General features: G+C 36.0%; 1 protein-coding gene across 50 annotated transcripts in view; it reads left to right on the top strand.

Annotated features, from left to right (window-relative positions):
* The window catches only part of RIMS2 (regulating synaptic membrane exocytosis 2), a 447,314-nt gene that overhangs the window by 341,212 nt on the left and 93,652 nt on the right, over window positions 1–12,450 (top strand). For 28 of the 50 annotated variants that reach the window (XM_086881253.1, XM_086881261.1, XM_086881272.1 and 25 more), the window contains 2 exons: window positions 22–54; window positions 10,160–10,195. The exons of 9 other annotated variants lie outside the window; for them this stretch is intronic. In XM_086881253.1, coding sequence (XP_086737379.1) covers window positions 22–54; window positions 10,160–10,195 — 69 coding nt within the window. The remainder of the gene's footprint in view (window positions 1–21; window positions 55–10,159; window positions 10,196–12,450) is intronic. 13 more of the 50 variants (XM_086881056.1, XM_086881085.1, XM_086881005.1 and 10 more) reach the window with 4 other exon arrangements.

Raw genomic sequence — 12,450 nt, 5'->3', positions numbered from 1 at the left:
CATTACACGATGTGATCACAGAAGAAGCGGAATCATCAAGGAGAACAAACTCAGGTCTGTCTCTTCTACTGCTTTTCTCTGTGTTATTTTTTTCATTTTACCTTTTCTATAGATTTTATCACAGCTCGCCTCACATACTTTTCCCTCTCTTCCCCCTCAGTATACTGGCAAAACATTGTCAAGGTGAAAAAATTTTAGTTTAAGGCACTTACGTAATTTTTCTTACCTATTAACTAGGTACTCTATAAAAAGTGATGAAAGGTAACTGATGACAAGTAATATATATACCTTAAGAATTTTAACTGATTTGATTTTTATCATATCAGTTCTTATTTCTCATCTCAAATCTGAAAATTACCCTTTAAAGTTCCAGCTAACACGTGAAAACAATCTGTAATTTGGTTTATCTATGCATTTGAACACTGCTACAAAAACTGCAGAAACTTATATAATTAGTTCTTTTTGACTCTGGGAGGATATCATTTCAAAATGGAATAATTCCAGTAAGTTAAATTTCATGCACTGAAATTTCAAATTTATTTTTTTGAATAAAACCTGTTTCAATTAGAAGTAGGGTTTTTAGTGAACAAAAGCTATTTTCCCATGCCAAAAAGTATAAATAAAAATGTTATGATAGTATGGGAGCAAGAAGTCAAAAATTGAAGTTCTCACTTAGCTGCATTGTTTATGAGGCTTTTATTTCATACTGTACATTACTTACGGTTTCTTTCATAACAAATTTTAATCTGCCATTTTATTGAATTTTCCATGTACTTTATATTACTGGCAGAGAACTAACACCTATCAAGGTGTCCTAGCTCTGAAAATGGAGTTCACACTTCCCTGTTTGTTCAGTAGTGGTATGTAGAACAGCAAAATTCCCCATATTGAAGTCAATTAAATTCAGCTATAAAATTTTAATTTTACAATTACTGTGTAAAAGCTTTAATTAGTTTCCTGTGACTCTGCTATTATTCCAACAAATTAGAGAAACCACTTGGATGCCATTTAGGTCAGCAAATCTGGAGAAGTTTCGGGGTGCACTTACTGGTCCATTTAACTTAGGTGATATTTAGTGAAGCATTTTTGTCTTTACTCTGACTGGCTCCTTCAGAGCTCAGTTTCACCTTTTGTACTGGTCTTGTCCTAAATTGAGTCACAGATTATTTTCACAGAATCTTGCAGATGTTATTTGCTGTGGGTTTCATGTTAAACAAATCTCAAAATAGAAATTGTTATAATTACAGGGTTAAAATAGTTAAGCATGGATAGGGAAGAAAATTGGCAGGGTTTCCTGAAATCCCTCTTTTGTAAATCACTGCTATCAGGAATTAATAACTTAGGCTGTAGAAAGACTGAGTTTACTTACCTTGTGCTTATGATTAATTTCCAGTTCCTGTGCAGTGATTCTGAATCTTTTTTTATTACAAAAATGAAGTTACAAGATTGGTTGACCCATTTCCTATCTGTTCATAATAAAAGATGTGGGCCTTTTTATTCAAATACCTTCCTCGGAGTTATTGACTGAATCAATATATTAAATCAGAATATGGAATCAGTCCATATCTCTCTTAGTGCAAGAAGAAATCAGATCTTAAAATGGTCAGAAAAAAACATGTATTTTCATCACCTGTGTTTCTTGAACATACATGAGTAGGTAATAGTGTTTATTATTATTTTTTTTTGACATTGCAATTCTGCAAAGCGCTACTTAGCTCATGGTGTTAAGTAAACCCCATGAGTTTATTACTTAACCTGAGTTAAGTATTAGGCAGTGAAGAATTTAATTGTCTAGCACATAAATGCAAAATCATGGTCGGTTGTTGTTACTGCCCTTAAACTCAGAAGAAAATAGTTTGTTGTGTGTATAGCAACATAATTTCAGATATATGTTTGGAACAGGTCCTCTTCTACATTTGCCTCACTAACAATATAGATTACACTTTTCAGTACACTTGGAGCACAGCTAAAAAGCAAGGGTGACATTTCAAAGGCATACTTTAGAACAGAGTGTTTTACCATTGTTTTAGAAATTGCTTTAAGAAGTGTGAATCTAGGATTATCCCTTTACAGGTTTTCTTAGGGAGTGGTTCTCACATAATTTATATATCATGGTTTATTTAACATGATACCAACTATTAATGTGTTCCAGAGGATTTGCTCTTGATTTTAGGTGTTACTAGACCAAGAAGTTTTATGAAAGCTAAATATCTGAATATGGTACAATTGTATTGATAGAAAAATGTTGCAATTTCCTCTCTCAGGATATTATAATCTATAATTGTAAAAAATAAAATATTATTCCTTGAAAAAATCTAGAATTTTTTATTGAAAAGTTTTTAAAAGTGTGTGTAAAGCTTTTGCTGTGTATTTCAAACCCAAAAGTAAATTCTGAAAGATAAGAAGCAAAAAGTATTTTAATACAAATTTTGTTATGTGACAGCAGTAGAGCTTGATAGTATCCTTAATGATTAAACCCTGTTTAACCCTGTTAATCATTCACCTTGGGTGAAGGAGGAGCTTTGTGATACAGGGTTTTCACAAACCTGCTTTGAGATGCAGGGTTTTCATATTTTTCAAATTAATATGTTTCGTAGGTTTAGATCTTGTGAAGATTGTTGAGGAGACGTGTGCCTGTTCACATCCCCATGTATTCATTCAGGAGAAGTGGAAGTGAGCCCTTGTCTGCCCAGGAGCCTCATTGAGAAGCTTTATTCTCATCTGTAGGATGAGTCAGACCAACCAGTTATCAACGTGCCAAAAATTACTGGCAATTGCACGTGATCCTGTGCTCTTCAGATGTATGAAATACAGAGAACATTCTTCAGAATTCCAAAAATTAATCTAGCTGACTCAAGTAACTGCCCAGAAAGCCATCAGCAAAACATTGGAAAGGTGGATCCATGCCAGAACAAAGGCAGTCAGGACACATACAGCAGTAATTAATTCTAGATTGATTATTCCAGAATGAGAAGCGGTGGCGTAGTGATGCCCAGGCATTCTAAACCTTTTAAAGTGGATGGAAGTTAGAAGACAGTGGGGACTGTTCCATTTCTAAAGGGCCATGAAAGGCAGGAAAATAGATACTGAAGTCCTTTTTTGCAACCTCTGGCATAAAACTGTCATGTTAAGAGCACACAAAAGTTTGATTAGAATTTTTGTTAACTTTCAGAGTGAAATTCAAATAGAAAAGGGATTTGAAATATCAATTTTTTCTGTGCTTTATTATGAAGCTTCTTTTTAATAACATGATTGATGGAAATGAAGCCCACAAAAACTAGCAAACCCTACTGAAGATGAGTGACCAAATTGAAGAGCTCATAGACCCGGACAGTGGAGAGCCAAACAGTGAAAGGATGTGGCAAATCTACTGTAGGAGAAAACAAAGATAAAAAAATGGTGCAGTTCAGACTGTTTCAGAAATCAGCTTCAGTAGAAGACAAGGAGCACAGATTTTTAAATTCATTTTTATCTTACAGAACCATGTGAGGTTTTTCAAGTCTTCCAAGAGTGAATCTACTGTGATGTACTTACTCTTTATAAACAGAACATGACACCCCTCTGCTTTTGAGTTATTATTATAGTCAGTATTCTGTGACACACTTTCCTTTAAAGAACAGGATGATGACTTGTTCTGTTTCCATTTTCCTTACACCGAAAAAACATTTCTGGGTAGAATTTGTAACTTTTTAACACAAATATGATTAAATTACTTGTGCATTTCTGAACACATCTGTGATATTTAATTTGACAGGCTTGTTTAAAATCTGATGCCTTAGACTGTGAAAGAGACATTTAAAGCATCTAAATCTGTATTTGGTCAACAAAGCCCAAAGGGTAAACTCCAAATTCAGTCTAATTTTGTAGATACTTAGCATAGTAATAGATGTGTTATATTTGAAGGCTGGGATGCTCTTGGTCCTTATTTTTTATTTTGTTCAGAATTAAATCCAGAAACCAAAGACTTCCAAAGTAGCCATCTGTACTAAACCACAGAAATAAAGGCTGATGATCAGTCTGCTGAAGCTAAAATAGTAAAACCATCAGATTATGTAATTTAAAATGACAGCATAATTTTGCAACATGTTTGGTAGTTTAATTTGTAACTATTCTGAGTTCTAAATGCAGGTGATGATTTTGTGTTCTTTGGTTAAAACTTTGACCACCTTTCTAGTTATTCAGATGCTAATGAAGATCTTTTGCATTCTTCAGATGGCTGAAGAATCTCTATTAATACCTGTTAGCTTTTCTGAAAGCAGAGGCATAATTATTATCAAGTGTTTATACCCATGATTGGAAGAGGCTGTGTCAGAATGTGAAATTCTCTGTGATTATGCTGTGGAGTGTACCAGTGGTGGGAACTCTGAGAAGCATGATGAGAAACAGGATGTTGGAAAGCTTCATAATAAGACTGTGCTCAGGTTTTCCTGAAAACAAAGTAGAGTTTATAGTGTTTAGGCTGATCTGAATGGATTTTTATGAGTACGGAATATAAGGGCACAGTAACCACTCAGGTATTTTTCTTTTCCGCTTTCAAAATCCTATTTCATGTCATTTGTATAGGGAGGATGTGCCACAACTCTTGAGAGAAGCAATATGGGATGTTTGAGCTAATATTTGATTTACTGCTTCTTTCTTCCATGCTTTTTTAGTGTAAGCTTCAATATTTTATGAAAGCTGCTAAAGTGTGTGTACACCTTTGTATGAGGCAGCACAGAAAACATCACAGTCTACCCCACAAAAATCACCTTAGAAAAGGATCTAGGCAGCATAAAAAAAGGGCTAGCCATAGCCCTAATCATCACTTTAATAAATATGCAAAATAGAACTTTCCAGCTTGCTTCAAAAGACCTTTGTCCTTTACCATCTGCACTGATCTATACCTAATGATGGAGACCTTAGCTGACCCATCAATTTATAGACCCAGGATTGTAGAGATTCTTTAACTTCCCTGTTTAGATCACCACACCATTTGATTCGGTTCTTTTACTAAACAGTGCCATGTATTCTGCAAATAATCCAAAGAAATGTTATTAACATGCTTTTAGCATTGTGATAAATATTTTTTTAAGTGGCAAGAAATGTCCCCCGGGTTTTAGTCCTCCTTTAGTGTGTCAAGCTTGAAACCAACAAGAAAAAAAAAAGAAAAGAAAAAAGAAAAAGGCCATCTAGCAATCCTCAAATAGAAAACAGGAATGTGAAGCCATGTTCCCTGCTAGGAAGCTGGCTGGCTGAAATAGTCTTCTTTTGAGCATCTCCTTTTAAGGGCAATAATTGACACCTCAGTCACATTTAAACAGTAATATTAAGTATCAACAATATATAAGTAATATTAAGTTGAAGAACACTTCAACGGCCATTAATTACTTTTTTAATTCAGACTGTGGCTCACAGACTCGGAAAGAACTTGTTTGCTGCAACAGTACCTTTTTTATATTTGCCCCAAATTGGACATAAAGGCCTGGAGTGGAGTTCAGTAACCATTTATATCACAGCATCTGATACCTTGCTAGACCTGTAGCAGTTAGGTAGTTACATTTCTCACACTGTTGAAATCCAGAATGACAAAATTTAGAACCAATTCCCTAGAGGTAGAGTTGGAATTGAATAGCTCAGCAAATGGGAGGAAATGTAATCCTTTTGAGTACAAGGCAAAACTGGCAAGTTTTGATGTTCTAAGCAAACACTTCTACATTTTATGTTTTACTTTTAGGAGACAATCTTCTTTCCTTGGCCTGGTGTGGTAGTAGGGCTGTGAAGACAGTGCAGGGGCTCGAGTAGAAGCCGTGTGAGGAGTGACTGAGGTGACTTCGTCTGTTCAATCTGGAGGAGACTGAGAGGAGACCTCAGTGCAGTTACAGCTCCTTGTGAGGAGAAGAGGAGGGACAGGCACTGATCTCTGTCTGGCGCTCAGTGACAGGACCCAGGGGAATGGCCTGAAGCTGTGTCAGGGCAGGTTTAGGTTGGTTTTTAGGAAAAGGTTCTTCACCCACGGCGTGGCTGGGCACAGGAACAGCTCCCCAGGAATGACAGCACCAAGCCTGACAGAGTTCAAGGAGTGTTCAAATGATGCTCTCAGGCACACAATGCGACTCTTGGGGCTGTCCTGTAAAGAGCCAGGAGCTGGACTCAATGATCCTTATGGGCCCCTTGCAGCTCAGAATATTCTGTGATTTTGTGATGTTGTTTCAGGGATTTTTTTTTTTTTTCAGAATGAAATTAATTTTTCCTATATTCTCACGAATAGCATTTCAAGAGAAATCTCTAGTAAGAAACTCAGCTAGCATTTTTGGAAGTACTTACCCAAAGTTAGGGTACTACTTGTATATTAAATTTTAAAAATAAATTGTTATATAATAATTTGGAATACCTTAAGAAATTAGACTCAATTTTTAATAAAGTACATAAGTAGAGGAACTAATTTATCCACTGTATAAATAGAATCCCTATCATGTTGCTGATATGTGTCTGCAAATATGAAAAAGAGAAGGACAAAACCTTTTATGCCATTGTCTTATCTTATTCCTAAAGTCAGAAACAAACAAGTTCCTTATCTGTCTCTTGCAATGACAGGCACATCCTCCAGCATGGGAAATTGCAATTTTTTTTCATTTAAATCAAGGAAGTCGAGATTTATTTTAGGCCTCTGTTCAGTTTTTGCAAATCTCATTCACCTGGATCCCAGGTGAGAGAGAAGAGAAAGGTCAAGAAAGAACCAGTATTTAACCTTAAGTTTGGAGCAGTCAGCTGTGAGAGAAGAGAGAAACCCTGGGAAGAAGACTAAAGAGCCCAGCACCTCCCAGTTGTAATCTTAAGGCTGAAGAATTAGGCTGCCCCTTATCTTCAACAGGAAGCCAGCAAGTTTGAGCAATTGTTCAATGCTGCCATCATTATCCATGACTGGGGAGAAGTCTGCTATCCTGCTTCTTCTGTGGAACTGTTATCTATACTGTCATGTACAGAGATGGACATGTTCTGTTCCAAGGAACCTGGAGTCTCTGCTACATGAGACTTCTTGGTGGGGCATGGGTGAAGTCTGATAGGGCCCTGGCACCTCCAGGTACCCATCAGAACAGCAAAGCTCATTGAGTTATGGCATTTCCAACAAAACTGAGGTCATTTTAGATCAGATTTAGCTCTTGACAAGTCTACTCTTGAATCAGACTCTTATTAAGAATTTTTTTCTGTTCATTTTATCTTCCAGATACATGTTAGATTGTTAGATATCTCTCAGATATATTAGGACCAGTTAGAAAGAGCAAGGAATTAAACTATGGGAGCATGTATATATCTACTATTAAATAAAATTTCAGTGGTCATTATAAGTCTATTGTGGTGGTAGAATAAGGTTTTGAGAGAGAGTATTTTAGCATCTCAATCTCCCTATAGTCATCTCTATATTTCATCAATATACTTACATATGTCTGTATTTTGATTAAACTGAAAACATACAGTTATTTTCTGTAATGTGCAGAAATGTCTCCTTTTTGAAAGCATTAATTTATTTTCTCCAAAGTGTATAGATCTGAAAAAAATTAGTTCTTGAACTGAGATCATTACACCACAGGACACAATATATGTGTTTCACTTTGTAAACCAAGGTAAATCAAGTAATGTGAAAAAATACTAACTAATGTGATTATACTGGTCATATTAAAAAAAAAAAATCAGATCAAGATTTTTTAGGAGTGACTTTGCCATCTCATATTATTCAGTTTGAGACATTTTAAAATAATCTCATAGTGACCTATGGGTTTTCAGCAGTTTCTAGGCTTCTTAGAACTTTTATGTTTTGAGCACATTACAAGCAAAAACATTAATTCCTTTAGTATCAACATCCTGAACCTGCTCTGGATTCTTTCAGAGGTGATGACTTGGCCCATAGCTGCACCAAAGATCTTTGCTGCTGCGAAGTTAATATTTTTTACTTGGTAAATATATATTCTTCAGATTTTTAGTAGAAAGGTCAGCACAGTGGATCCTGCTCTTCAACCTGAGGTTTCAGATGTATTGTGAAGAGCTGTCTGAAGAAGTACTAGAAAGGACAGAAGATTAAATTGAAAAAGATCTCACTTGGGTGGAAGCAGTAGAACTGAACAAAATTGGTTTTATCCATTGTCGAGATTTGTCACAGCATTTCAATTACACTTCTAAAATTCAAGAATCTGGTAGACTTTTGTGTTTGCCAATACTGTGATATTAATTTCTACAATCCGATTTGGAAATAATTTTTATGTACTTGTGGAGGTTGGCTAGGTTTCAAACTTCTTTATTTTGACAATGTATTTATTTAAAGATTCATATTTGAAAGACATCCAGACATAAGGTTGAATGGACTTCTACGAATCTTAAAAAATTAATACCCTATATAGTATAATATTTATTAATAATAATATTTATAATTATTAAGATAATATTTAGGCAAAGTAAAGATTTCATTTTGCATATGGACTAAGAAATGTCATCATTCTCTCTGAGCTCTAGCTCAAAGGTGTTTTAATGACTCAATTCACTTTCCCCTATTATGCATTATGTTGGATCAGTGGTATTGCTATCAAATTGCTTTCTGCTTTAGAAAGTAATGCAACAGTAGAAGAAATTGTATTTGTAGATTTTATATTGGTCACAGAATTTTAAAAGTAGAAGAAAAATTGAAAAAAATTGAAAAGTTGAAAAGCAATCAAAACTATCATTCTCTGCTATTTTCGTAGCATTATCCACAGCCCACAGAGATAGGAAGGCCAGGCTGCCTAAAGGCCAACTCAGAAGAATGCAAAATGCCTTATTTAAAAATGGTATAGAGTATGGGGCAGGAAAGGTTAGGGAATGGGAGAAGTTCCAAGAACTGATTTAATACCCACTGATTTCTGAAAGTGCAGGTTTATGACCTGCCATATTTGTTTCCCATTGATTTGCCTAACAGTTCCACTTGAAATTGCCAGCAGAACAATAATCTTGATCCCACACATGATAGGAAGCCAGATCTATGGAAGTGCAGCATATTATTTATGCTCTCTGCAGGAACACAGTTTTCCTTCTTTTGATTCTACCTTACTTGAGTATGATTTCTCTCTGGGTTTGACTTTGTCCTCTGCTTTGATACCCATCTACAAAATGGTATTTCCTTAAAATACAACAGCTCTGTTTTCCTCTTCAGTCTGTACTGTAAATTCAATCATAATTTTTTGAGCAATCATCAATAACCAATAACTCTGGAAAAATATTTATTTCTAGTAATGCATACTATTTTTGTTATGTAGCTTGGGGGCTGTTGCTCCATATTCATGGGATTATTTTAATTGAATTTAATATAATTTTGAAAAGGAAACAGAATCTAAGTTAATGTATTTCTAATTAAAGTAAATTTCATTTGACTTAAAATTCTTTCACATTTACCCAAACTGGATTTCAGGTTATTTATGGGCTGCCAAATTATCTGATAGGGATCCGATGTATTTTCATTTCTTTGTGACAGAAAATTGCCCTGAGCCATTTACAGCCTTTGATATGCATTCAGAGCATTTGTTGGTGTCAGTCACATAAGTTTATGTGCATGAACTGGGCTCTGAGTATTGATTTTAGCGTCTTTTGTTCTTGATAACTTTTAACTCTAAGACACGTTACAGTAATATCATTATTAAACCTTTTTAACCTGTAGAAGCTATGAGAATTGATTAAACCAATGAAGATTCAAAGTAATTGCCAAAACCCATTCTGAAGCATTCAGTTTTTATGCCTGAACCATTAGACTGTATCTCTTATGTGCACTGCATAAAAACTACAGCACAAGCAAATTTGTTTTATTTCTATTATTGTGTCATCCCGATCAGGGAAATTGTAAAGGAACTCTACCTGACACCTGCCTTGCTCTCTCTTTCTTGAGTTGATTCTGGAAGTGCACAAAATATCCATGGGTTCCCTTCAGTAAATGTTCAACAGGAGTACACAAATATACACATTAGCATGCAGTGAATATGCCTCTAGATTTAGAGCACCATACTTGGTTGGTTGACTAAATTCTTCAAGTTATATTAATTTGGTGAGTTTTGTTAATGTTTTCCTTTTTAATGCATTTTTATATTACTTTTATTATTATTTCTGCATTTTTTCTCTCCCCCTCTTTTTTTTTGTTTTACATATTGCATTCATTTGTTTGTAGAAGAAAAGAAAACAGATCCAGAGAATGGGGATACAGGTAGGGTGACTTATTAAAAATATTTTTCTGTTTTTCCCTTAAATTCTTTGATCTGTTATGTTTAGGCAAATATGTAGCAAAGAGTTGGAGTGCAATTTTGATGTATTTTGCAGATTTCAAAATAGACACTAGGAAATGGAAACTAAGAAAGGATTTTCTCAAATGTATTTCCTTTGCTATTTTAAGGGTGTCAAATAAGGTTGAGATATGATAAGAAAGAGACCAGAATCACCTAAATGCAGATGTTATATACTTTAAGACCTCTGTTATGTCCTCCGCTCTCCAGGCACAGAGGGTGCTCACCCACACACATTTTTCTGCTCTATTAAAAGTTTCTGGTTTCCAAAATATCATTTACTTTAGCCCCTGCAGTATAAGTTTTTTTTCCCCATTCCTTAGTGGCTGTGCCTCCCAAATTTTCTATCCCTTTTGTCCATATGTGTTTAAAACTAAATCTGTTCTAATATTATAAGGGAAACTCCACTCTTCTTCTGTACCAGATTCCCTTTAACTCTTCGTGCCACAGAAGCCTCACTGTACAGCAAACTCCTCTTCCTAACTCAGATCCCGGTATAGGATCTCCAACACCAGCATCTCTAGGAACTGGAATGGTTTAGTAAGTCCCACTGGAGAAGACAATGAAAGAAAGAAGGAAAGAGCAGAGGTCCCAGCTGGATTCATTGTGATTTTTAACCAGATAGGTTTGCCTTAGGCTGAGTGGGATGAAAAGGCCAGTTTGTTGTCCCTTTTGTTTCTGGTGTGGATCACAGGCTATCAGCTGAAGAGTCTTACCCTAGAGAGTAGCCTGTATTTGACCTGAAGAGCAAATCACATTCTTTAGCTCCAGGCTGAATTCAATGATTACTTATCTCCCTGTAAAACTGTGACTCTGAGCAGCTGAGGGGTTAGGAAAAGTTAGGTATTAATCAAATCACTGATTACAGCCCTTTGATTTAATGATGAAGTAGCTGAATCTTATTTCATCTTAGCTTATTTCAAGTTAAAACATGAAAATAATGATTTTTATTTGAAGCTGAAGCAGTGATTTTAGTACCTGTCCTGAGTCCCGTTGTAGGAATGGAATTATACGGCCATCACCTAGACCATGGTAGGAATTATGTGGATCTTACCTCAACAGGGCTTATCCCTAGCTTTCACTTCAGTAAAAGAATCAAGCAGAGTTCCTATTATTCCTATGTCTAATAGGCAATTGTAGTGACAGCTCAAGCTGGGTGCCTCTTAATTGGGGCCCTGCCTGTTGCTTGTTACTGGATTCTATAGTCCCTGTAGGTGGGTTCATTTTCTGATTGCACTCCTGCCCATCCAGTCCTCTTTACAGCATCTGGGGTCTTCTGATCTACTCCCACAGCCTCCAGGCACCCCTTTGTCTGTGTCTTGAGGAAGTTCCCTACTTTTGTTACAAAATATCCTATAGCTCAAGTTGAAATGATAGTTCATTGTCTAGTGGTTACATTTCCATAGATAAAAACAAGGGTCAAATGCATGTGGCCGAAGGTTTAGTTTACTGCAGTCACTAGAGCTAAGCTCTAGCACAAGTCTCTCACTGCAGTCCTTGTGGATCTGAGAGATTACAGGGCTGCACTGCACAGTCCTTCTGTGCCTTACTCAGGCATTTCAGGTCTTCTCTCTGTAGTTATGTTGCTTTCCCTCAGCACGTTCTCTCCTGAAAATATGAGGAATGGCTGGTAATGAATCAGCAGTCGTCTCCCTGTCAGCCAGGAATTGCCTTGTGCCCATGAAAAACCCCCTGAACTAACCATCAGGCCATGGGTTTTTAATGTTAGAGAGTTCAAAATAATCAAAACTCCGGAATGCTGCCTGCAGTGCAATGACCCCAGTTATGTCTGGTGAGTAGCACCAGGCTTTGTTCTTCCCTTCAGTCTTATTTTTTGTGTTTGTATGGCTGGAATTTGAGTGACTCATTGGATATTTCTGTTGGAGGCACAACTGCTGTTTATAAGAAAAATTCTACAAGGATGTTCAAGCAGAGATGAACTCATTTTACCTGATTGGTTGCATACACTTTGATACACTGGAAATTTTTCAGTATATCAAAAGTAGCTTTAACTTTTCTAGTGCCAGTCTTTATAGTCCTGAAAATGTGTTGTACTGGGCTCCAGCTCAGGATTTAATAACACAAGGGCTTGGTCAGCCTTGAGTGATTCAGGTGTGTGAAAGCATATGCTCCTATATTTTAACCACTGTTGATAACTAATGGTTAGATTCAGGTTACT

The sequence above is a fragment of the Cyanistes caeruleus genome, chromosome 1 (assembly GCF_971803275.1).
Source record: "Cyanistes caeruleus chromosome 1, bCyaCae1.hap1.1, whole genome shotgun sequence".
Taxonomy (NCBI): domain Eukaryota; kingdom Metazoa; phylum Chordata; class Aves; order Passeriformes; family Paridae; genus Cyanistes; species Cyanistes caeruleus.
This window is presented reverse-complemented; position numbering and strand designations above follow the sequence as displayed.